The sequence below is a fragment of the Camelus dromedarius genome, chromosome 3 (genome assembly GCF_036321535.1).
Source record: "Camelus dromedarius isolate mCamDro1 chromosome 3, mCamDro1.pat, whole genome shotgun sequence".
In the NCBI taxonomy this organism is placed as follows: domain Eukaryota; kingdom Metazoa; phylum Chordata; class Mammalia; order Artiodactyla; family Camelidae; genus Camelus; species Camelus dromedarius.
In genome coordinates, this window is record NC_087438.1 from 114111606 (window position 1) to 114137249 (window position 25644).

The 25644-nt window shown below is 47.5% G+C and overlaps 2 protein-coding genes and 5 non-coding genes across 11 annotated transcripts; 1 reads left to right on the forward strand and 6 right to left on the reverse strand.

Annotated features, from left to right (window-relative positions):
- Positions 1 to 5265: 5265 nt before the first annotated feature.
- TRNAV-AAC (transfer RNA valine (anticodon AAC)) lies at positions 5266 to 5338 on the reverse strand. Its single transcript has one exon. It is a non-coding gene; the product is annotated as a tRNA-Val (tRNA).
- A 2795-nt stretch (positions 5339 to 8133) lies between these two features.
- On the reverse strand, positions 8134 to 8206 carry TRNAK-CUU (transfer RNA lysine (anticodon CUU)). Its single transcript has one exon. It is a non-coding gene; the product is annotated as a tRNA-Lys (tRNA).
- A 391-nt stretch (positions 8207 to 8597) lies between these two features.
- Positions 8598 to 8670, reverse strand: TRNAV-CAC (transfer RNA valine (anticodon CAC)). Its single transcript has one exon. It is a non-coding gene; the product is annotated as a tRNA-Val (tRNA).
- Positions 8671 to 8792: 122 nt separating this feature from the next.
- Positions 8793 to 20179, forward strand: TRIM41 (tripartite motif containing 41). 5 transcript variants are annotated; one of them, XM_064484524.1, is made up of 7 exons: positions 8793 to 8934; positions 9637 to 11565; positions 15140 to 15235; positions 16959 to 17222; positions 17781 to 17803; positions 17899 to 18131; positions 18559 to 20179. In XM_064484524.1, exons 2-7 carry the CDS (start codon positions 10756 to 10758, stop codon positions 19161 to 19163), a joined length of 2031 nt encoding a protein of 676 aa, XP_064340594.1. In that variant the 5' UTR covers positions 8793 to 8934; positions 9637 to 10755; the 3' UTR covers positions 19164 to 20179. The 5 variants fall into 5 exon arrangements, with proteins under 5 accessions (XP_064340594.1, XP_031305308.1, XP_031305307.1 ...); XM_031449448.2 differs by having other exon boundaries at positions 8794 to 8934; positions 18067 to 18131; XM_031449447.2 differs by having other exon boundaries at positions 8795 to 8934; positions 18004 to 18131.
- Positions 20180 to 20871: 692 nt separating this feature from the next.
- Positions 20872 to 25634, reverse strand: RACK1 (receptor for activated C kinase 1). Its single transcript, XM_010997889.3, has 8 exons — positions 25398 to 25634; positions 24266 to 24437; positions 23596 to 23743; positions 23262 to 23357; positions 22764 to 22874; positions 21999 to 22139; positions 21370 to 21480; positions 20872 to 20985 (listed from the first exon to the last, which is right to left on the reverse strand). The coding sequence occupies exons 1-8, from the start codon at positions 25504 to 25506 to the stop codon at positions 20920 to 20922; spliced, it is 954 nt and encodes a 317-aa protein (XP_010996191.1). The 5' UTR covers positions 25507 to 25634; the 3' UTR covers positions 20872 to 20919.
- Positions 23903 to 23981, reverse strand: LOC116152366 (small nucleolar RNA SNORD96 family). The gene has a single exon (XR_004136005.1). It is a non-coding gene; the product is annotated as a small nucleolar RNA SNORD96 family (small nucleolar RNA).
- On the reverse strand, positions 25118 to 25185 carry LOC116152376 (small nucleolar RNA SNORD95). Its single transcript, XR_004136015.1, has one exon. It is a non-coding gene; the product is annotated as a small nucleolar RNA SNORD95 (small nucleolar RNA).
- Positions 25635 to 25644: the final 10 nt, after the last annotated feature.

The window sequence follows — 25644 nt, forward strand, 5'->3', positions numbered from 1 at the left end:
CAAGGTTCTTTTAATCATCTACCTGGATTGAAACAATTCCTTGCTCTTTCAGAAAATAACAAAAACTCCGATAATGTAAATTTATAATATGCAATACTGACTTGGTTCTTTTGCGGTTGGTTACGTCCTTCATCTATTAACAAATGAGTTTTTGAAACTGTTTAAAACGTACGTAATAAAATTTACCATTTTAATCATTTTTAAGTGCACAGTTCTGTGGCTTTAAACACATTCACATTGTTGGGCAACCATCACCACCATCCATCGCCAAACTTTTTCCTATTCCCCAACCGAAACTCTACCCAGTAAACATGAACTCCCCGTTCTATCTTTCTCCCAACCCCTGGCAACTGCCGTTCCACTTTCTGTCCCTATGACTTTGACTACTCTAGGGAGATCATATAAGAAGAATCATATAGTATTTGTCCTTTGTTGATTGGCTTATTTCACTTAGCATAATGAACATGGGTGTACTAATAGCACACTTGTTCGAATTCCTGCTTTCACTTCTTTTCGGTCTATATCTAGAAGTAGAATTGCTGATCATGTGGTATTTTTTTATGCTTAATTTTTTGTGGAATCGCCATACTACTTCCAGAGTTTGCACCACAACATGAGTATTTTAAACATCTTTTGAGTAGGTAATATACAGTACTGCTCAAAAATGGAATCACCTATAAAAATATTCAGCGAAAAGAATCTAACTTCCCTCCTTCCTCCTTAGATAACAACTTTTGTATCTGTGTACATATTCTTCGAGTTTCTTTTGATGCAAATATATTTTTATTTGCCCCTATTTTACACAAAAAGATAATTACAGCTCTGTTGCATTTTGAAGGTCTTGCCATCTCAAGACATAGAAATTTCCCTGTTTTTGCAGCTGCATAATATTCCACTGTAGATGAATCCTAGTTTGTTTAACAGATCATACTGATGGATATTTATAGTTTACACTCTCTTTTATTATAATCAATACTGCAGTTAATAAGCATGTAGCACTGTCATTTTACACTTTTGTCTTATATCTGTGCAGCAAAATTCCCAGACATGAGTTTGCTGGATCAAAGTTTATACGCAGTTATAGTTTCATTGAAAAAGACAAATCACCAGGCTGTGGGTCCTACAGGCTGATATTACCTCCCACCAGTGAATGAAACTGACTGTTTTTCCATTGCTTTGGTGGCAATGGGCTACTTTAGCAACAAACCTAACATGTGACTGTCCCTACCCCTTTAAAATTGCCGGGGTCCCTCACTGTCCTATAAGATAATAACCATTGCAGGGTCCACAGGGTACCAACCTAGCCGGGAGAAGCACTTTCATTTTGCCCCTCACAGGAGCATACTTGAACAAAAGGTTTTAAAGATCACATTATCAACTCTCATTTATGATTTCTCATGCAATTCTAAAGGACAACATTATTTTCTCTGTTTTCAGACCCGTTTCTGCGCTGGTCATCATGTTTTCTTCACTTGCAAAGCCATGATGTAATTGGAAATGCCTGTTTATTTATTTTTCACTCTGCAAATTTCCTCCCTTGTACAGAAAGACTCCAATCAGAAATAAGAAATTAAATTTATATCTGATTTTCCACTTGGCCTTGGTGTCATGTAGGACATATGTAAATTATTAGATCATGCATGTAGTTTGTGAAGTGTTCTATAGTAATGATAATATATAATTTATATGAAAACTATTAATCAACCAGCCACTTGAATATTTTAATTTAAAAACCTCACTGAAACACAAAATTATCTCCAGGTTTAATACATTCATGGCTATATTATAACTAGTCTAGAAATATTCCAGGAGCATCTCTTTCTTTAGCAGTCACTTGTTTCCCTTACCCAGACTTTACAAAATCATTCTCCCACTGTCCATGTAGCATGAGGACAGATGGCTCAGTCATCATCAAATGCTCACCCCGTTATTTCATTGCTGTTCATTTAATGTCACATCAGTTTAAAGATGCAACTCCCCCTCAGAAAAAAAGGCAGGTCTCAGTCACATGCTGGTGTCATGGGGAATGTGAATTTTGGGTAAGGAGGAAGATAAAATGTCAACCAGAGCAAGCTAATTCTGGAGGACTGCCTGCCAGAGGAAGAGTGGCCAAAAGAGATGACCCAGAATGACCTGCTCCACCATTCTGTGTTAGGACCAACTGGATTAAAATCACTGGATATTTTGGGAAACCCTCTCTGCTGTCATTTGAGATGTTTAGTGTATAAGGGCAAGGAGCAGCCTTTTAAATATGGAAAAGAATACATACTTCTTTTGTGACTAATATTCAATGTATTTATAGTTGCAGATGTTAAAGTCGAGGTCTTCTCAAGAGTTTTAATTCAACTTACAAATATTGTTGTTTTCCTTACAAAGCTAGAAATTTTTGAAACAACAGGAACAACTCCTTTCACTGGTTCTTTTGTGAATTAAGGTTACCAAAAGACATCATCCTAAATCTCTAAGCCACTGGTGACAGATTCTCAGACACTTCCAACGACAATTACAGACTTTATCTGAACCTCTCATTTCATGGTGAGGTGAAGGACAAGGCACAGACTGGTTCTCATATCTGGAATCTTGAGCTGGTGCCTGAATGTTCTCTATTGCTGCTGTAGGCTCCCTGCTTTAATCACTGACCCATAGCACTTAGAAACTCCAGGTTTGTTGTTTATTTGCAATTTTCTGAGTGAACCTATGTGTTCATTTATTTGTCCTTAAAATATCCACCTTGTGTTAAAAAAAAAAAAACAAAAAACTCCTACTGTGTTCCTCTTTGCCTGGGAGTCCTCTAAGACATAAGATCCAGTGTCCTCCATTCATTTTTCTATCCACTTGCAAACAAAACCATGAAGTGGTGTGGATGCAGTCATCAGGTTTCAGAGCTAAGGAGGTAGAGCTCCTTAGCCTCCAAGCCCCTCGTCTGCCCTCTGTCCTTGAATCCACCAAGTTTACTCTGACTTCAGAGCCTTTGGACTCTGCTTCCTCTCCCCAAGGCCTCTTCCCCCAAGATCTTTGGAATGCTGGTCTTTCTCATCTTCCTGACTCAGCTCTTTGCCACATCTTCTGATGCACCTTTCCTCTGCCTGCCACTCTATCAGCTCACCTTCATTAACTTTCTCATAGTGCTTGTCACTCTCTGAGATTATTTTTCTGTTTATTTGTTTGTTATTTAATTACCTATCAGAAGGTAAACATTGAAGACTCCGGGGACCTGACCTGCTTTTTCACTGCAATGTAAATGGATGAATGAATGAAGTTTCCTTTGAATAGTGACTCACCATAGGTTTGTTGCAAAGATACAAAAGGGTCAATGTATGTCCAGCACCTGGAACAGTTTCTAGTCCGTGGTAAGGACCCAATTCATGGGATTTGTAGCTCTTTGTATTATTTCCTAACTCTGAAGGTTTACGGAGTAACAGAACAACCAGAGGGAAGGGGAAATGACCAACAGAGTGACCACAGAAGGACAGGCCATGAGATCTATGAGGACTATTAAGAAAAGAGTGAGTGGAGTGGGAAGTAGTAGAGGCAGAGATAGAACAGGAATGGTGGAGGAGAGACAAGTGTTGAAGTTGAGTGATTAGTATTTGGGATTTTGTAATACCGTTCTATCTACTTTAAATTTTCTAATAAAAGTTTTAAAAATAAAGCAAAAAGTAATACAATTACTTTTGAGCGAGAGATATAGGTAAATCATTTGGAATAGTAATGATGTTGAGGTTGTTTTTTTTTTTAAAGTAAAGATCTGGCAAAGCTACAATTAAACAGAACCCCTAGTGTAAGCTCATACCCTGTAAACTTTTTCCCTAGGGTAACTCAGAACTGGGGGAGCCCAGGGACCTTTGGCCCCATGCACTGCCCTAGCACCCAAGTTTGGCTCTTTTGTTTTACTCTTCACTAAACAAATAAACAAATAAACAAACAAAAGAACAAGCTCCCTGGTGCTTTCAGATTGTCGAGGCAATGCTGAAAGGACAAAGAGACCAATTTAAAGGGGCTCCCACTGACAAGAAGGTATAATTTAAGCATTAAAAAAGGAATAGTTTTAGCATTAATTGAAACAAGATGAATCTAGGAAAGCTGTAATGCCCTATTGACGAGTTAGCATTAAATGTAACTCAGAAGAAATATGACTCACATGAGACAGTTTCCTGTAGAGCTTCTTACCTAGCCCAGCTAGTTCTTTGGGGTTGATTGTGTTGTTCTGGATTTGTTTACTGTCTCTCCAAGGAGGACAGATAACTCTCATGTTAGCCGAGGCACAGACCAAAATCCACCTGGAGAAGAGTGATAGGACTGAGTGATGGTCCTGGCCTCCCAGAGTCCTGGGGCCAACCAAGGAGGTCAGCTCGGAGAGGGCAGTCCAGAGCCCAGGATGGGGGGAATGTACTGATCATCTCACATCAGTCAGTAAAACATGAGGACAAAAAAGAAATTGGGTCAGCAGGGGAAACTCTGGGTAAATTCTTTCAAGCGGGGTCCAAAATCCTTCATGGCTCAGTCCTCTAGGGCTCTAAGTTCCATGGCTGGGCCCTGGCCTTCTTGGTTGGATTTATATCTGTAAATTCTGATAAGGTATACAAACAAGTATAAAAGACCGATGATAAAGAGATGAGCATGATATTGATTATTTTGTGTGTAAGTTATGCCAATGCACGTGGCCTAACAACTTTTGCCATCACTGGACTATTTTTGGTTATGCTTTGTCTGCATTTAAAACGTGTGAAACTGTCAAGAGAATTTCACTTACCACGTTAATATTTTATTTACTTGCCTTTCCAGCTTGACAGAGGTGCTGGGAAAGAAGCTGCTTCTCGAGTGTGTAAGTTGGCTGCCTGTCAGGTGTATGAAAGCGTGAACCCTGTCCTCCAGGTGTAGAAGAGTGCTGCACGGCAGAGGTCCACACCGTGTGCGTCTCTGCTGACACCTCTTCGGCCAGGAACTCTGGATTGAAGACTCCAAGCAGTGCTTGTTCTGTCTCATTCTCGCCGTTTGTCGCCTTTTAATCGGCTGGGATTGTAACTTCTGTGGAGGTAGGGTCTAATGGCATAGACCACTTTTTCGCACTGTAGGCCTAGAGATCTGGAATATACTAGTTGAAGGGAACTGGTAATAGATCAGAAAAGACAGGAGCACAGATAAAACTGTAGTAAAACCTGCGTGCTTTTATGCGCAAACCTTCTGGCAACCAAAGACAGTAACAGGTACATCAACTAATTAGAACAATGTTCTGGGAGGAATGAAAAACCAAGGAAACCCCGCTGTTTCCGCCCGGTTTCGAACCGGGGACCTTTCGCGTGTTAGGCGAACGTGATAACCACTACACTACGGAAACAGGCGGCGATGTGTTTTTCCTTAAGTCTTATACGCCTTGTAGTCCTGGTCATGGCCCAGCTACCCCGGCCTCACCTGTTAGATCAGAGCTCTTGGAACCATTTTGCCCCAGAATATCGGTCGGTCGGCTCCGGATAACAATGTATGTCTCACTGCGGAAAGCAACCTGTTAGTGGGTTGCGAAAACAAGTCGAGCAATAAAAATAAAAATGTTAAAAAAGGAGTGAATAAAAGCAGCAGGCCTTGCAGAAGAGAAGGTAAGATGTGGCTTGACATTGGATGACCTTCATTAACTCTCTTCTAGGGAGACAGCTGAAGGGTTTAAATTTTCACATAATTTGTGCTCCATTGACAGGATTGACCTAAAGGATTCAAAAACGCAAAATGCATTCAAACTACAGGAGATTCGAATATATTTGCGTCAAAATATAAATTAAAGCAAATATGAACAAGCAAAAGTAAAATTAATTTTACATATGCTTTCAAAATAATTATGTATTTCTTATAAATTATACAAAATTATTAATAATTTTAATAATAATTAAATTATTGAGAGATTGACATTAATTGATTTGAATATCAAATTTTAAGTCGATGTTATTTAAATAAAGCTGAAATTTTTTGTTAAATTTTGAAAACGTAATGGAATCTTTTAAGTATTTTATAAAAATAAAACTCATTAATCCTAGCATTCAATGTCCAGAATTGGGTTGAGGTTTAACGTTGTATGTAGACCAACATGTATGCAAATTAATAGTACCCATGATTTAATATTGCAAAGCGCTTTTCCATCGCCGACGTTGGTTCCCAAAGACTTAGGCAGCCAGGAATTGGAGCGGAGGCCGAGTCCTACTGAATAGGGATCCTTAGTATGCCTGTGACTCTAAAAACCCCGCTCCACCGTAGCACAGGGCCGGAGGCCCTGCTGTCCGAGTCTAGTTCAAGGTCACCGGGGGCCTGTAGGTGGCCCAGTCCATGCACGCTTTACCATTTTCCCTTATTCTACTACAATTTGATTTTACTCATCTGTCCCCTCTTTGTTGCGCATCTTGACTCCCTTGGCTTCAATGGAAGCCTCACTGCTGGCTTTCCTCCTATACCGACTCCTCCTCCATGTACCCAGGTCCATCTCTCCGACGGTCAGATTCCAGCTCTCAGCTTGAGCCACCCTCTACCCTCGCATCTGACTCCAGCTATGACTGTTCTCCACAAGTATCAAATCCGCGTATCTTGGATATGTCCTTTTAGATGTCCCACAACCTATTCAAGACTGAAATCACTACTCCTCTCTCCTCTCTCCCCCTCCACTCCCAAACTTCAGTCTCTGATCTTGTCTATTAAACCACGTAAAGCAAAAATCCGGAGAGCCCTCTCCTGTCCAGGACACAAGCCACGCATCCAGCCTTCTCCAGCCCCCCGCGCCGGCCGCTTCCTGTTTGGACCTTGGCTGTGTCCTTCCAGCCCCTCTCCCTGATGCAGCCTCACTCCCCTCACAACTCCTGCTCATCATTCCTGAAAGAATCCCTCTAGAACATAAATCAGAGCGAGTCCTTCTGCCTCTGCGGCCTTTATCACCGCTGGAAAAAAGACCAAAGATCTTACTACGCGTTTGCTTAAGGTTTGAACTGGTGAAAGCCAAGAGCAACGTAGGTCACGCTGCTTACTAGGAGGGGATTCCAAATCAGACCTGGCCAGAGGGGCGGGGGTGGAAAGGGTGGAGAGGAGAGACAAGCGGGAATTGCAGCAAAAGGTCAGGCGGGAGTGTCCTTGGTTTGTTGGGAGACAGAAAAGAGAAACCTGTCCACTTTGGCTGTCTCAGTGAAAAAGCCTGGATCTCTTAAGAATGTTTTCCAGTCCCAGTGAAGGTGGTAAAAACGACCTTGAAACCACTTTGCAAACGAATCCACAAGCTTTTGTGTAAGACAAAACGCCAAAGTTCAAACTCTTCGAACACCAGCCTGTTTAGACTCCTACGTTCCAAGCAAAGACCATAGTAACAGTGACTCCCCAGGGACGCGTTTTACAAACTCTGCCCAATTCCTGTCCAGACTGCCCTCAGAGGGTGTAGTGCTAAACCCTCCCTAACTTCGCCCTTCCATACACTTCCGAAACTGAAGGCGATGCTATCCTTCGCTAAGCAAGTTTAATAAACCGGCTTTGTGTGATCAACAGACTTCTCTTGTGATCTGGTATGTCATGTGGGGAGACTTCTAAGGACGGAAAATGGAAAATGGGCTGAATTTGCAGGACTGAGAAACAGTAAATACAAAGAAATGAATTCAAATGAAGTTAAGGGAGAATTTCGTGACAAGACCGGTAAACGGAGGATAATCATGTGAGGGTGTTTTCCCCCAAAAGGACATTTTTACATTCATTTATGTGTGGGCGGGATGTGGAGGCTGGGATGTGTGGGGTAACATTCCACAAAAGATCGACTCTTAATACCGAGCTTAAAGAGAATATACTTAACATGAGGGTCTCCAATTACAGAGTACTTCTTTCTTTACCAGATATCGAAACCGAGAGTCAGCGGTGAGAGCGCAGAATAGTAACCTCAAAATTACCTCATAAGGTGGTCGCCAATCAGGTGGCCCTGGAGTCCCACCGCAGGTTCCGGAGGCCACTCCATGCCCTCCCCCCCAGGGTAGCTTACCAGGGACACCTGGGCGGGTCGTCTCGCAAGTAGAGGGTGACTAATAGACATTGGACATTGGTAGGCAAATTTCAGCAAGCGAAATGGTGGCCTGAGGTGCCTTTACAACGAGTTCTTGATCTTCATTTCCAAAAGGAAGACAACGCCCAACGTGGGGCTCGAACCCACGACCCTGAGATTAAGAGTCTCATGCTCTACCGACTGAGCTAGCCGGGCAGTGGCCGGAAAACTGGTCTCCGTCTCAGGGGACCAAGACCCACAAGCAAGGATATATACACACACACACACACTTTGAGAAGCAACTGCACAAGCATTTTGGAGGGCCTACTGTGCGCCTGGCTCTGTCCCAGTGATTAGACTCGAGGGATCTGACATAGGAGAGAGGTGGCCGTGCGGGCTTCCGAGGGGAAGAGCAAAAAGACTAGCTGAGGTGCGAGACTTCAATTTACATCACAAGACTTAATGGAGAGTGTGGTCTGCTGCGGTGCCCCCTCGTTACCTGACACAGAGATGGACATATACCATTTCTTTCACTGCTTCTGACAGCTTCCACTACCCCGAAAGCGGGACAAGCTGTGACTATAGAATTAAAAACTAAAACAAAACTTGTTTCCGCCCGGTTTCGAACCGGGGACCTTTCGCGTGTGAGGCGAACGTGATAACCACTACACTACGGAAACAACCTGTCTTCAGCGGACGCTGATAACTCCCTGAATCTAGGCACTGCCGAGAATTGCAGCGGACAAGGAATTTACTGCGGCCGGCTGAGCTGCGTTTAGGTCTTATGATTGTACTTCTTGCCACAGCAGCGCTCGCAGCTCCTGGCACGGCCTAGTATAATTCACCCACGAGGATCCGTAGTTTTGGACCGTTCAGACCACCCCTTAAGAAGCACGCGTACATCTGAAGTTTCCCCAGGGGACGGGAGGCGCTTCGAGAGCAAGGTAAATTCTGCGTACAGAGTCTAACACTCCCTGGGGAGTCTGTACATGAGTAACGGTCCTGTAACTTCCCCCGCAGTTTTTTTTTTAATTAAGCGAGAATTTTTGTTTAAAGCATCAAGCATTATTTCTATTGCACAAATAATCCATTTGGCAGGGACGCTCTGGGTACTACAGCAGCATCTTTACTAATACTAATATCAATCTATATCCCTGATAGGATTCTCTCAAATAAGATCAATTCTTCAAACTAATTGAGTCCTTGCTCTTAGATTGCGACTCCATGAAGACAGACTTCGAGGTATTTTGGACGTGGAGCACGCGTGGTGCACAGCGAACGAAGTGCTGAATGAATTGATAACACCCGTTTTTTTCCTTTTTTCTTTTTCTTTTTTTTTCTTTAAGGCAATATATTGACTTGGTTCAAATTCAAGACACATAATGACATACACGGAAAAGTGTCCTTCGTATCCCTTACTTCCCAGAGACTGCTATTAGTACACTTCCAGAGATAGACGACGATAACAATGGGTAGCTAAACCTTATATCTCACTATGTGTTAAGTAACATTCTAATCGTTTTGCATGACATTAACCCTAATGTCACTAAACCCTCTGATACAGGAACTATTGCCCTCATTTTAAACACGGAACTATAAAGCTATCAAATACTTTTAACATCCTATCCCCACCCTCTTTTTTACAGATATTCTCTACGGTATTCAGCACTTTGCTTTTTTCACTTCAGAATACATTTCGAATTTTCACCTTAGAATACATTTTGAAGAGGATTCCCTTTTTACATCTAAAGTGTTCCACTACGCACGAAATGATTTGCTACCATTCCTTTACTGGACAGTTAGTGAAGCTCACCTAAAGGATGCTATAGTCACTGACAGCAGTTTCTAATACGGATGTGGAAATGCCATCTACTATGGGAAGGAGCAGGGGGTGTCTTCAGTCCCACCACCACCGCACTTCTACAGGCCCCGCCCCCTAGGCTGTCCGGGAGCGACCCTCGGAGTCCTCAAACAACAAAGTCCTCCGCCTAGAAGGGCCGGAAGTACTTCAGGGCGCTCACCGACACCCGCCTCTCCGCTTCCGGAACCGGCGGTGGGGAGTCCCTGCTGCAGTTCTCCGTGTCCGTTCGGTAGGATGGCTCTGGGCCGATGCGGTCATAGTACCGAAGGCGGATGGGCGCCAAGCCCTACCACTGTCCCCCGAAATTTACCCCCAGTGGCGGGCGATGGGGGAGGCCTGGCCTTCTGTTTCGTCTGCATTCCCAGATCCCTCACATCACAGAGACTTGGGCCTCTATCCTTCTAGCCTCTCGCCCTTTTCCCGAGTGTCTGCTAGAGCGTCCCCTCTCTGTTTCCTGTCGTCAAGGGGGCCAGGGCGGGGTTGGGGGGCAGAAAAAGGCGTAGCGCGACCGCGGAGGGAACTCGCGAGCTTGGGTAGCTCGTAGGCGCCGGAAGTGTTGGGAGGAAGGCCGGAAATTAAGGGGAGGAGCCAGGAAGTGAGGAGGGGCGGGGGTTTATGAGGAGGCCGAGGGAGCGCTGGGGCAGATTTGCACTCAGGGCCACCTGAGGGACTTGGCGGTAGCGCTTACCTCTGTCCCCACCCCTCGCAGGGACACGGTTATCGTGCGGGAGTAGGGAACTCTGTGGAGGGGTGGGTTGTCGGGAGGACATTTCTCTGGCTGCGCTTGAGGCAAGGTGTGGAGAGGCAGGGCTGGGGGTGGGGCTGGGTCGTCAGGGCGTCTAAGAGGGAAGACCCCCGCCCCCGCCCCCCACCGCCCATCTACACTGGCTGGCTGGACACTAAGATGGCTGCCGTTGCCATGGCACCCAACCCTGTGCAGACCCTTCAGGAGGAGGCGGTGTGCGCCATCTGCCTCGATTACTTCACGGACCCCGTGTCCATCGGCTGCGGGCACAACTTCTGCCGAGTGTGTGTAACCCAGTTGTGGGGAGGGGAGGATGAAGAGGACAGGGACGAGTTAGATCGGGAGGAAGAGGAGGAGGACGGAGAGGAGGAGGAAGTGGAGGCTGTGGGGGCTGGTGGGGGGTGGGACACCCCCATACGGGATGAAGACTATGAGGGCGACATGGAGGAGGAGGTCGAGGAGGAAGAGGAGGGTGTGTTCTGGACCAGTGGCATGGGCGGGTCCAACTGGGACAACATGGACTACGTATGGGAGGAGGAGGACGAGGAGGAAGACCTGGACTACTACTTGGAGGACATGGAGGAGGATCTGAGAGGGGAGGATGAGGAGGACGAGGAGGAAGTGCTGGAGGAGGACGAGGAAGAGGAGCTAGATCCCGTCACCCCACTGCCGCCACCTCCAGCCCCTCGGAGGTGCTTCACCTGCCCCCAGTGCCGCAAGAGCTTTCCCAGGCGGAGCTTTCGCCCCAACCTGCAGCTGGCCAACATGGTCCAGGTGATTCGGCAGATGCACCCAACTCCTGGTCGAAGCAGCCGTGGAAACGAGCAGGGCATTTGTCCCAAACACCAAGAAGCCCTGAAGCTCTTCTGCGAGGTGGATGAAGAGGCCATCTGTGTGGTGTGCCGAGAATCCAGGAGCCACAAACAGCACAGCGTTGTGCCATTGGAGGAGGTGGTACAGGAGTACAAGGTGAGAGAAGTAGAAAGATGGGAGTTTAGTGGGGGTGGAGAGGAAGTAAGAGAATCTGGGAAAAGGAAACATGTCTTACCCCCTTAAAGTATCTCATACACTGCTGAGCTGATTCTCCTGACCTAAGCACTTACTGGCACCAAGATGGGTTAGAGTGAGACAAAGTAGACACAATGAAGAATAGGGAAGAGTGGCTTCCTCATAGGAAATCGGCAGAACTGGTGATGCCATATCACTGGGCTTTGTCTCCTGGGGAAAAGCTACCGCTGTTTTACACTTCCACTGTCTTAAGTATAGGAGTGCAAGTGACAAGCCCCTAGGGCTTTACCACCAGTCTCATTTAGCTCTGAATGAGTCTTAAATCTGTCCCTAGAAATGGAAAAGAACTTGGGCCTCAAATAAGAAAGGAAGAACAGGAGTGTAGTATTGACCCAAATGGTATCAGACCCAAATGCTCTGCACTTATTTCCTAATAGGTTCCCCACCCACCCCGTGATATGGCTTGGTTCTCCTCTTGAGGAATTTTGTTGGATCTGCATCATTCTGGTGAAGTGGCCAGGACTTCTTACCTTTCCTGAGAATTTAGAAAAAAGAGAGAGGCTTTTAAGTCAGAAGACCTGCCTCTTGGTCTGTGAATGTCTTTGAACTTTAATTTACCCAGGATTAAAAGTTAGTATTTACTGAACGCTTAGCATGTACCTCAGGCACCATATTAAGCACCTTTTGTGGACTATCTCATGTAAAACTCAGAACAGCCCTGTGAGTTTGATGTGGTTTCTGTTGCCATTGTACAGATTGGGAAATAGAATCAGACAGATTTAAGTAATACATACAGGGCCAGACGGCTACTAGTAAGTGATAGACTTGGCTATGCCCCCTCCCCCGGCTCAGGGCTGCTTCCCCTGGCCTATACTGTTAACAGCGTCACCACCATTTAGATGCCTCCTGTTTGTTTGACTTTTCGGACATGTGACTTTTCTCCTTGGAGTCTGATTCTAGTTTAGTTAATATCTTGCCTCCTACTTATGATCCTGACTCTTTTTGGACTTGGGTGAAGGAGATTTGTGTGTGAGACAGCCAGCAGAGAGAACATTATTTAGTGAAGGCCCAGTTGGGTTTGAAGCAGTGGGACAAGGAAGAGAGGGTAGCTTCTTCTATGTAGTCTGTACAGAGCTTTTTTGTTTTATGACTTGTGTTTTCACATCTTCTCCTGATTCCTCCAGTAACCTCATTTTGGTACTGTTGTCATTAACCCAATTTTAGAGTAAGGCGTCTAGAGTTTGTTAGCTACGAATGGTACATATAGCTAAGACAAACCTACCCTTCTTATGACAAGTAACTATTCCTTCCACAGAGTGATTGTCAAACCTGGCTGGTTGAATTATTAGTGGAGAGTCTCAGAGGTACAGTGGGCCCTACCATTGGAGATTCTGAACCAGTGACAGGGAGAATATCTTTAGAAAGCCCAGCCTACTGTAGGAATCACTGCACTGTAATACCATCTTCCTTTCAGGCCCTACATTATCAGGCGAGGTTGTGAGCTCCTTTTGTCCTTCCCTTTTTATCCCCTCAGTTTCTAGTTAACTGTACTCATCAAACAATGTGTAGTCACTTTGTTAACTGGATCCCAGGGTGGAATATCCATGGGCATCCCCCTTCTCCACTCTCCCCTTGCAGACTCTTCTGGAGAGCTTTCTGAAACTGGATTTAATTTGTGATAGCCATGTCTGTTGAATGCTAGCCCTGCAGAGCTTTGCAATTTGGAGAGGCCACATAGACACAAATAATCTGACATTAACTGATTAGCAAATGTAAATACATAAGTTTTATTATATGGAACTAATTTGAGTGATTCCCTTTCTCACTTACTTAGGGTATTTTACAGGCAGGTAGTTTCCTTTCCTATGTACACTAACCAGCACTAGCGTGGCAGTGTTGTTCTGTAGAAATATGTCTTTATTGAATAAGTAATAATGCACAAATGGTATACGAAGAAAGCTCCAAAAAAGTTGGAGATCCTTGAAAATTTCACTTAAATAGCCTATTTGGATTTGTGCGTATGAATTTTTTGTCAACAATTTCAGAAAAATACTAAATGGGAAATTTAAGCATCATAAATTCTGAATTAATAGAGTTGAAATTATTGACACTCCTGGAGAAAAGGAGAAAGTAATAGCGAAAGGCAAAGTTTTGTGTGGTTTGTGCTATTTTTATGTCATGGGTTGATTGTAATATTGCAATTTTTTCTTCACCCATTACCTTGTGCAAACAGCTGCCTTTTGTACTCCAGGTCAGTAACCTCTTTAGATGAAGGGTCATTATCAGGCTGTCGCTGGCAGCTTAGACCCAGGTGAGGAGTTCTAGATAACATTTAATACTGATCTTTTGCTACATGCCAGACACTGTGCCAAGCATAGCATCCATGAAGTAGGTTCTGTTATTCCCAGTTCCCTTTTTCAGATGAGGAAACTGGAAGCACAGCTTGCAGCAGGTCACCTGGCTGCACTCAGGTTCAGATTGGCATCTAGGCTTCAGCTCTTCTACCCTTTCTTACCCCTCAAGGAAAAGGAGGGAGAGAGGCAGAAAACGTAGAAGACATAAAAAAAGGAAAGAGCCCCAAAGTCAGGCTTATCTGGTCTCACAACCCTTCAAAGAAAAAGACTCTCCTACGAATGATTGGAATACAGAGCTCAAGTGCATGTTTGCTGTGAGAGTGAAAACCTTAGGAGGAGAGGGTATTTGTTTTCCATTTAGCAACTAATTGCATGGGAGGGAAAGCCGATGGGCAGAGAAAAGCATTGATGTTAATATAAGTAAAGGGAGGTCCCTGCTCCCATGAGGCCCTGTGCTGGGGACAGCACACTTGTCAATGACGATAGCACCTGGGAAGGATTGCAGAGGTGTATTCTTGTTCCTTGGAACCACAGAGGAGGTTGGAGATGGGGTTCACTGGGGCCATGGTCAGGTAGATGGGTTTTAAAGGAAAATGCCTCGGGCCAAGTGGAGAAGGGCAGTCCCATGCAGAGGGAACAGCACGGATAAAGTTACGGAATTATGCTCAGGAAAAGACACGGAGTTTTATATGACTAAAACTAAGTCTGTGTTGAAGGGGTAGGTGCAGGAGAGGAGGCTAGAAATGAGAGAGCAGTGAGAGCCTCATATTTTGCAGGTGGTGGAGAACCATTGAAGGATTTTTAGCACAGGTATAAAGTCATTGGAAAACTATTTAGAGATGAAAATTATGAGGAAGATTGCTAATTAGGAGGGGGGACACCATATGGGAAGACTTTGTGTGGTGAGTGGCTCAAGCCAGGTTCATTCTAGCTCTGAGTGTGCGGTTATGTAGTTGTCAGGATCCTACCTTTAGAGCGTGGATCTATATGCGTGCAGGCGGAGAGTTGGAGGCTTTTGTCATCTGAAGAGAAGGAAGGGGAGGAAGGGAGTGTGATGCTCATTTGATTTCTCTGGTGGGGCTCAGGCTTTGAGCCCCAACCCACTGCAGGGAGAAATGGCGGATGTGTGCAGGCGCCTCCCCCATCCCAGGTCTCTGATCTTCCTTTCTCCATCCCCCCAGGCCAAACTGCAGGGGCATGTGGAACCGCTGAGGAAGCACCTGGAGGCTGTGCAGAAGATGAAGGCCAAGGAGGAGAGGCGGGTGACAGAGCTGAAGGTGAGTAAATGTCCTTGACAGGGCTGACTGGCTCTGTGGTCAGAGCAGGGAAGGTGGGCTTCCCACTCTCACAAATGGCGACTGGACCCTCTGAAGAGGGGCAGTGGAGAAAGGTAGATACCTTCCCAGGGTTGTGAGGAGAGAGGGGCCTTTGAGGACCAAGAAACGTGTATTCCTAGGTTCCAAAATGGAGTGAAAATAGGCCTAGTTTACAGAGGTTGAGTGCCTGGCCCCCAAGGCTGCAGAGCAGGCTTACCACCCCAGACACCTAACCCCAGAGCCACTGCCCCATACCGCTGTGCCCACCACGCCAGACAGCACAGAGGGCAAGGCAAAATGCACACAGCAGCCATCAGAGAAGCCCGAGGCCCCAGGATAGATGGTGGGTGGTGGGCAGAGCAGCCCTGAGCATGAGAGGGGGCCAGGGTGTTTAATGGAGGGGAGGAATTAGTGAGTGTTAGCATTGCAGAGACCTGACGTCTTCTAGTCCAGTGTTTCTCAGCCTTTTTTCATTATTGCTCACCCCTCCCCAAGGAGTATTTTTAGGTATTTTCCCCTTCCCACCCCTTACCCCTGTCTCTTTTTGTAAGGCCAGCAGGCACTGGAATGGCCTGGCACTGAATTTCAGGGACCAAGCCAGGACACCCCTCCTGTCTGACCTTTTCCCCCATCACCCCAACCCCTGGCAGGGTGGCTGAACCCTGCCACTTCCCAGAGCCCATACTCATTCATCGCCACCTACACATTAGGGACTCTGTGGCTGGCAACTGCTAGGCACTGAATGGTGGAATTTGAGTCTGGGAGTCAGGGAGTTACCTTGCTTCTAGCCAGCTGCCTAAGTTGAGATTTTTGGGCTCCTGGAGTGCAGAGAAGGCATCAGGATCTGAGTACCTTTGGTACAGAGAGTGAAATTAACTGTTTCTTTCACCCACTTGGCCAGCCAGGACTTCCTCCCAACTCTGGCCTGTCACTCTTTTTCCTAAGAATGTCTCCAGCGCACCCACCATCCAAGATTGCCCAGCGCAGGCAAATGGGGTGGGAATGGGCAGAAGTTTTCTCTCATACATCGATGTTACTTACTTATCAATATCCTTGATTTTGCTTCTTGGTCCTTAAAGTATAAAATATTATCTGGCCGTTTACAGCAAAACTTTGCTGTCTCCTGATCTAGAAGGATTGAGTGACTTTTCCCAAGGTCATTAGTGGTATAGCCAGGCCCTAACTTCAGATCTTGATTCCTGAATTTTTTTATCCATTTCAAAAAATTCTTACCAAGTACCTACTCTGTGGTCGGCACTGTGCCAGGGTCTGAAGACCCTGTGGCAGCAGAGCTTACAGAGCAGTGGGGGACACAGGTATTAAAAGATACTCCAATGTAAACATAACATTTCAAGTTAAGAAAAGTGCCATGAGGAGATACAGTGATATTTATGGGGGGTGGTCCTGATTTCGATCTGGAGGAGAGAGAAGGCTTTTCTCAAGGGAACATTTAAGCTTAGACCTGAAGATTGAGTCAAGTTAGGTAGCCAAGGTGGAGATAAATGTTGTAGGCAGAGGTGGGTGAGTTTGGGACCAGTGTGCTGGGAGCGAGGGAGTGGTGCCTGCTAACACCAGGAGATGGGGAAGGGGTTGGGACCTTTTCCGTACAGAATGTAGGGCTCCTTTCTCTTGGACTGAGGGGCCGCAGTTGTAAACTTGGAGGTTTATGTTTCTGTGTGTTGAGGTGGTATCCACCATCCCCTTTGCATCATCCCAGAGCCAGATGAAGTCAGAGCTGGCAGCTGTGGCCTCAGAATTTGGGCGGCTGACACGGTTTCTGGCCGAAGAGCAGGCAGGGCTAGAGCGGCGCCTCCGGGAGATGCACGAAGCCCAGCTCGGCCGCGCGGGAGCCGTGGCCGGCCGCCTCTCGGAGCAGGCCGCCCAGCTGAGCCGCCTGCTGGCTGAGGCCCAGGAGCGGAGCCAGCAGGGGGGCCTGCGGCTGCTCCAGGTGAGCAATGGCCCCTTCCCTGTCCACCCGTCAGAGCCCTGTGTCCGCTCTGTCGCGCGGTGCTTCCCAGACACCTGTCCAGAGCCGCCTCTCGTCTCATTGGGAGGAACCCACATTGGCGTAACCTGAAGACCAAAAGGTTTTTTGAGGCTGGAGACAGAGTTAATGCAGAGTGTGGTGTGTGTGATGATGATGCCCACTGAAGAGAAAGGAGATGCGGTTGCAGAAGGAGGGTTTTAAGTGAGTTGAGGGAAGAATTTTCAACAGTGACATCCTGAAAAAGGCGACCAAGTCATATTGTGAAAATTCTTCTACTGGGGTTGAAAATTCATTGGACTCACAGCAGGATGAGTTGAACTAGGCGTGCTGAGGCATAGGGGTGATTGAGATGGATGCATGTTTATGGAGGGCCTTGAGTGTGCTTTTTCTCACTCCCTGTTCAAGTTACAGTCCTTTCTCTGGCTGGAATCAGATGGGGAGAAGGGAGCCGTCCCTGTGCAGCTGACTCTCTCTTTGTCTCTTTCTCCCTCTCCCTCTTTTTGTTTCTGTTATTCCCAGGACATCAAGGAGACTTTCAATAGGTGTGTTCCCACCCTTTATCCTTTGTGACCCAGTGGCATCTGGTTCCCCATCCCTGCCTCTCTTGGATATCCCACTCCTCTCCTTCCTTCCCCAGGACCCGAGTTTCTGCCTCCTGGACCCTCCTCCCCTTCCCCTCAGTTTCTGCTCTTCCATCTGGGAATATCATGGTCCCACCCCCTGCCCGGTCCCCTTCCTCCAGGTGTGAAGAAGTACAGCTGCAGCCCCCAGAGGTCTGGTCCCCTGACCCATGTCAACCCCATAGCCATGACTTCCTGACAGACGCCATCGTGAGGAAAATGAGCCGGATGTTCTGTCAGGCTGCCCGAGGTAGGGAGGTCACCTGTTCGGCCTTCCTTTGCCTTTCCCTTCACAGGCCCGAGATTGGGTTCTGAGGGAAGCTGGGCCCTGGGAGAGAGTGGGTGCCAAAGTGGAGCACAATACAGGCAGGCCACCTGGGGCTTCAAGAGTAGCTCTTGTCCTAGCCCAGGTAGGTGTAGGGGTTGGGGGGTGGCAAGAAGGGCCAGGACCAGAGGGAAGATCTGTCTGGTGTCCTAGGAACAAGAGTGGGGAAGGAGGTGGAGCTCATGGGAACTTGAGCCCGACTCTAGGTTGAGGTGGGGAGCTGAGGACAGATGGACGGTGGGGAGGGAGAGAGGCAAAGGGGAGGGCGGCAGGAAAGGCCAGACCTCGGAGTTAGCTGCTGATGGGGAGCAGTCGTTCCATCCCTGGTATATTTGTCCTCCCTCCTCCCAAGTGGACCTGACGCTGGACCCCGACACGGCTCACCCGGCCCTGATGCTGTCACCCGACCGCCGCGGGGTCCGCCTGGCAGAGCGGCGGCAGGAGGTTGCTGACCATTCCAAGCGCTTCTCGGCCGACTGCTGTGTACTGGGGGCCCAGGGCTTCCGCTCTGGCCGGCACTACTGGGAGGTAGAGGTGGGTGGGCGGCGGGGCTGGGCAGTGGGCGCTGCCCGTGAATCGACCCATCATAAGGAGAAGGTGGGCTCTGGGGGGTCTTCTGTGGGCAGTGGGGATGCCAGCTCCTCCTCGCGCCATCACCATCGCCGCCGCCGGCTCCACCTGCCTCAGCAGCCCCTGCTCCAGCGGGAAGTGTGGTGTGTGGGCACCAACGGCAAACGCTACCAGGCACAGAGCTCAACGGAGCAGACACTGCTGAGCCCGAGTGAGAAACCACGGCGATTCGGCGTGTACCTGGACTATGAGGCCGGGCGCCTGGGCTTCTACAATGCAGAGACTCTGGCTCACGTGCACACCTTTTCGGCTGCCTTCCTGGGCGAGCGTGTCTTCCCCTTCTTCCGGGTGCTCTCCAAGGGCACCCGCATCAAGCTCTGCCCTTGATCAGCCTGCCACCCGCAGGGGCCCCTCTGGTCAACACTAGGGGGGCGGGTGGTGGTGGAGGGTGGCCCGTTAAGTTTGGGGGCTCAAAGGCCCCTCCCACTATTTGTCACCGCATTGCTTCCTGCTCCTCCTTGACCCCAGGCCCCTGCTTCTCCCTCCAGGAGCATAAAGAACTCTCCTGGCCTCCAGCTCAGCCTTCTCTCACCTACTCTGTCCAGCAGGTCTGCATGGCTCCCTGATGAGAACAGCTGCCTGGTCGTCCCTCCCTCTGTCCGCCCAGGGGTCTGAGTTTTTGAGTAGGGGATGAGGGGAGATTGTAATCTCATTTACTTAATTTCCCTTTCCCCACCCACCCCTGTTCAACTATTATGTCAATTCTGAGGATGGACGATTTGGGCAAGACTCAGAACAGTCCTCTTTCCAGTTCCATTTTCTGATGCACATCTTAGCTAAGGGATTTGGAAGCTTTCATAGGGAGGCAGGCTGGGAAAAGGGTAGAGCTGGGTAGTAAACAGTCTACTCTCCAGGGGAAGTAGGAAGGGTTCTACATTTTCCTTCCATTCCCAATTTCTACCTCCATAGACTGGCCAGAATTTAGCTTCAGTGAGAGATCTCAGATGGTCAACACAATTGAAACTACACATCACCTGATAAATTATTTTCTCCCTTTTTTTTCAGCACTTAATCTAGGAGCTGAAGCTCACCCCATCCCTACCCCTCAGGTCTTTTCACTGCCAGGCTCCTTTCCCTTTAGTTGAATGGAGTTCCTTTCGTCAAGTTTCCAGCCTCTCTTCATCTCTTTAGTTCCCTCCATTTGGTGAGCCTTGGAGGGGAGCCTGGGGACAGGGATTTGAAACCCTGGGAGGAGAGCCTTGGGCAGAATCTATTTTTCTAGTAACCCTTTGCCTTGTCACTTATCAGCTTTTGTCCTCTGCTTTGATGGCTGAGGTCAATTTATGCTCCTGGGGGAAAGGGAAGGGTTGTGTTGTGGAAATAAAAAGTCTATTTGCTGCTTTTGTGGAGTCCATTCCTTTAGATGAGTAAAGATTAATTTAGAAGCCATGTAACTTTTTCCATAGCAAGTCTGTCCCTCCTGTTTAAATGAGATGCCACAGAATGGGGGGCTGATTGCCTTCCCTATCAGGCATGATTCTGTTTCCGCAGATTGGGGTATAAACTGCTACCCCCCAATTTGAATACCCTACCCAGTTTCTTATGGGCAGGCCCTTCTGAGGATCTACTTGAAGATCATTTGTCACTTTTCTACCTCCACAGCCATGGCCCTCAAGCCCAGGAGTTTTTGGCACCCTGTATTTCCAGTCTTTGTGTCAGTGAATCTAGTTGAAGCCACAGAAGCTGAAGTCAGAGGTCTCATGCCACTCATTATGAGTTAGAGGGTATGTATAGGCAGCCCTCTATGCTGCACGTGTCATTTATCTGCTACTTAAAGCCATCTGACTGTGTTTATGAACACCTCCAAACTATACTAGTGCAAGAATTTAAAATCTTCAATTACAGAAGGAGTACAAAGGATTTACTAAGCAACAGCTATTCTGGTGAGAGTTGCCCTACCTTCAAGAATTAAAGCCAATAAAATCATGAACTCCATTTTAGCCAGAGTCCCAGTTTGATGTACACTGCACTAACCTGATGAGTTCCAGGAAGTTTTCTGAATAGGCTTTTTTTTTGCTTATCAGAGGAAAGACACTTTATAAAAGTCAGGAAACCAGTTTATTTTTAAAGCTCTGCCATGTTTCTAGCGGGTGCCGATGGTCACCTGCCACACTCGCACCAGGTTGTCCGTGTAGCCAGCAAAGAGAGTCTGCAGGGGAAAGATAACAGCCATAGGTCAGAGCCATGAATTCTGCAGACCCACTAGAGCAACAAAGATGGCCCTTTTAAGAGCTCCACTCTTATTACTACCAGTCATGGGTGGCGGTTATGTATTGCTAGAGAAAGCAACAGCTGGTAGTAAGGATTCATGCATTTGGGAACAGGTCAAGTTAATCAAAGTCTTCAATTAAGACAGGTTAACCACTGCCCCTCAGATCACAATCTTCCTACTGATGCATAAACATGTGATCTGTGTTCACTGACACAGCAAACCATGTCCTGGCAATCATTTTTATGTCCAGGACACTGGTTTTGTAACTGGCTGACGAGAGCAGAAAGGGTAGCTCAATCACCTGAGGACAGACCCACTTACCTGGCCGTCAGCAGACCAGGCCAGAGAGGTGCACTGGGGTGGCTCTGCCTTGCTGCTGGTGCTGATAACTTCTTGCTTTAGTTCATCTACAATGATCTTGCCCTCCAAGTCCTGATGAAGAGGTAAAACTAGGATTAAGTACACTCAGCTCTTTAATGCCACTGACATTAAAAACAAACAAAAGAAGAACTCAAAAAAGCCCCTTTAATCTCTAACAGTGATTCTCAAGAAAGGATGATTTTTCGCTCCCTTGGGGACACATGGCAATGCCTAGAGCCATTTTTGGTCACTAAGAGTTTGCTACAGGTACCTTGCAGGGAGTAGAGGCCAGGGATGCTGTTAAACATCCTAAATTCCACAAGATGGCCGCATCCAACAACATTACCCAGACCAAATGTCAGTTGTGCTACAACTGGTCAGTAGACAGAGCTCTGCCACAAGTGCAAATCCCAATCCCAAGAAGTTTTAACTCATTCTTCTTGGGTATCTGCAGACAGCCTCATGGTTCAAGAGTTGTTCAGAAGTTCAAATCCCAGCCATGAGGCAAATGATGTATCGGGAAATCACCACAGTGCCTGGGCTTGCAGAGGACATCCAGGCACCCGGCCCCGGCTGCAGCCCGCACTCACCCAGATCTTGATGCTAGGGCCCGTGGCAGCACAGAGCCAGTAGCGGTTGGGACTGAAGCACAGCGCGTTGATGATGTCCCCACCATCTAGTGTGTAAAGATGCTTGCCTTCATTGAGGTCCCACAACATGGCCTGGCCATCCTGGGCAGACAGGAAATGAAGAGTCAGGGCAATACAACTTCTTCCATGCGTTAATTCCATTTCAGGATTCTTTCTTAACCCTTAACTCCCCACCACAGTACCCTGACTTCCCCAAAGCCAATTTCTCAAGCATCAATATTTATCTCTGTATGCCTTCCCTTTAATACATGACACCACACCAACCCTATCAAGCATCTCTAACAACTTGAAAATGCATCACTACGTTAAGCTCCGAAAACACAGGATCCTAACCTCAACAACAGCTTCCAGAAATCAGCTTCACAGAAGACAACCTTTCTATTTTTTTAATTTTTATTTATTACATTTGTTTTTAATTGCTTTTTAAAGTTACTATTCTGTTTCTTAATGGTTTTTTATTGAGGGGGGATTAGGTTTATTATTATTTTTTTAATGGCAGCTCTGGGATTGAACCCAGGACCTTGTGCATGCTAAGCACGCGCTCTGCCACTGAGCTACACCCTCCTCCCAAACCTTTCTCTTTTAAAGAGCATGCCTCATCTATGTCATCTCCGGAAACATTTATTCTTGGGTTGCTATTCTGTTACCTTCAGTACTCTAAGATACTGTCCCCCATTGAGTAGGAGACCATGGACCTCTGATTACCTTGCCTCCAGAAGCACACAGGGATCCATCTGGAGAGACAGTCACGGTGTTCAGGTAGCCCGTGTGGCCGATGTGATTGGTCTTCAGCTTGCAGTTTGCCAAGTTCCACACCTAAGATTGCAGGTCATGGGTGAAGAGCTATGGATCCACCCACCAGGGTTAAGAGGGCTCAGGCCAAATAAAAAAGGCATGGCACCATGTAGAGGGCAGCCAATTCCTATTCCACCAGTAACAAAAACAGGTCAAAGAGTTTGTCTTGGACATTTAAGGGCAATGAGAATTAAAACCAGAGATAAATGCTTTCCATGCTGTCACCTTACAAGGGACTCTGGGCTACTTTAGACTAAGTATCAAAAATTAATGGCCTGTACTGAGAAAATAGCGAGGGGAAAGATCAAATGAGAGGCAGAGCTTTCAAAGCTGGACCTATGACCAACTGGGAGGCACTGGGCACACATTCTGGTTGGTAAGGGCCACACACCCTGGCTCCAGGCTCACCTTGACCAGCTTGTCCCAGCCACAGGAAACAATAATAGGATTGCTGCTGTTGGGTGAGAAGCGGACGCAAGACACCCACTCTGAGTGGCTCTCATCCTGCAGAGGATGGAAAGGAAATAAGAAATCATCTTGGCCTATGAAATGCTGGACCCCACCCCTCTCTTCAGTTACATGGGACGTATGTTCAAAGCCTGTATCCACACCCCTAGAACCCAAACCTTTTGAACTGATAGAATCCCCTTAGATTCCAGATGAGGCTTGAAATCACCATAAGGGCACTGCTGGGTGTGAGAAAATGTTCAACATGTGTTCCCTGCACGTGCCTTCACTTTACCTGGACAGTGTATTTGCACACACCCAGAGTATTCCATAGCTTGATGGTTTTATCTCGGGAGCCAGAGACAATCTGCCGGTTGTCAGAAGAGAAGGCCACACTCAGCACATCCTTGGTATGGCCTACAAATCGGCGCGTGGTGGTGCCCCTGAGAGGGAGGACTTGGTTACTTTCTAGACAGACTTCGCCAACATTCTTCCAGCCAGACTGTCTCCCTGGTCTGCTTCCTGTCCCACTGGACCTGCTTTACTCACACAACCCTGGACATGGCTGTAACAGTAGGCCCTTGGCTGAAAATATGCCAGAGAATCCCTTCAGAATTGCAGGACATGTCCTCACTCCCACATGGGGATTGGCTGACAATGTCATCTGTCATCACCAGGATCCTCTGCTATGCCTGACCATCCAAGGACTGAGCTCTCCATATACATGTTCAAACTGTTGCCTACTCCTAAGTGCAGTATCTGATAAAACTGCTCAACCACACCACTCCTCAGCAATTCTGCATAACAAATTCAAAGCAACAAGGAGGGAGGCAATTATCTTCTCCAGGTATTGCCTGCCTTACAGTTCCCACAATGGACCCGACTGCCCCTGGGAAACCACCTCCCAATATTATCTACCTCATTTCTACCCAGCTCTCCCCCAATGCCCCAGAGTAGCTACTTGCGTTGTGAGATCCCAGAGGCGAAGGGTTCCGTCCCAGGAGCCTGAGAGGGCAAACTGGCCATCTGAGGAGATGACCACGTCACTCACAAAGTGGGAGTGACCCCGAAGAGCACGCTGTGGGATGCCGTAGTTGGTCTCATCTCTGGTCAGTTTCCACATAATGATGGTCTTGTCTAAGGGAGGTAAAACAGAAAAAGAAAAGTCCAGTAATAAACCCCGTGGCCCATTTGCTGATCTACTGGATAATCCAGGATGCCTCAAGGTGATTGGTGGGCTCACAAGACGAATCAAGGCCATTTAGAGGGTAGGGGGACTGCAAGCTATGAAAGCAATTAATAGCCCAAAGCCAAGAGCCTCACTATTCAAGAGTGAAGTAGAGCTAAGTGGTACCATGAGAATTTAACTCAGGTGCACAGAATTTTACCAGATTATGGACAGCCCTTTCAGAGATTCAGACCAATTCAAGCACCCATTTCAAATCTTTTCTGAGGTCTAATGCACGAACACAGCTGCCTGGGTCGGGGAAGACTAGCTGCGGGCCTCCAGAGACTACTGCTGAGGGCTGCAAGTGCTGGAATTAGAAAAGCCACTTTAGGTGCTACAGCATTGGATGCTTTCACTAGTGTTTCACTCAACAAGATTTCCAATTAAATGCCAGACACGATCCTAGCTCCTGATGATTTTTAATACCATGGGCGCAAATGCAAGGCACAAGAAGCCTCCAAACGCAGTCAGGTGCAAAGAAAACAAGAAAACCGAGGGCAGAACGAGCAGGCCCGTGTTGGCCGTGATACTGGAGTCACAGGGCTCCCTCAGAGTCCCTCAAGTTCCAACCCAGCAGAGGGTCGGGCGGCAGCTCAGAAACAGCCTCTGGATTTCAGCATGGACACTCAGATGGCATGTTGGGATCATCACCGCCCCGCCCGACTCGTAGGCTCCTGGGCACACAGCCGCTAATGCGGGGAGCTGGGCCAGAGATTAAAAGGCCCCCAACCTTGCAACCCTCCTGGCAGCCACTGGGTGAAGCATGGGTCAATCCACACCCAAACCGAATTATCGCGCCCCATGGCCCAGCCATGCTACGCGCGCACCCCCCCCCCCCGCCCCACACACCCTGCACCTCAGCCCCATACCTCGAGAGGCGGACAGTATCATGTCCGGGAACTGGGGAGTGGTGGCGATCTGGGTCACCCAGCCGTTGTGGCCCTTGAGGGTGCCACGAAGGGTCATCTGTTCGGTCATGGCGGCGGCGGGTGCGGGTGTCGCCGCAGCGACGAGGATGGTGCTGGATAGCTCAGAGAGACGAGCACCACAGCCGCTCCCGCCACGGCCCAGCCGAGAAAAAGAGAGAGAAACCCCACTCCGGAACCGGAAATACCC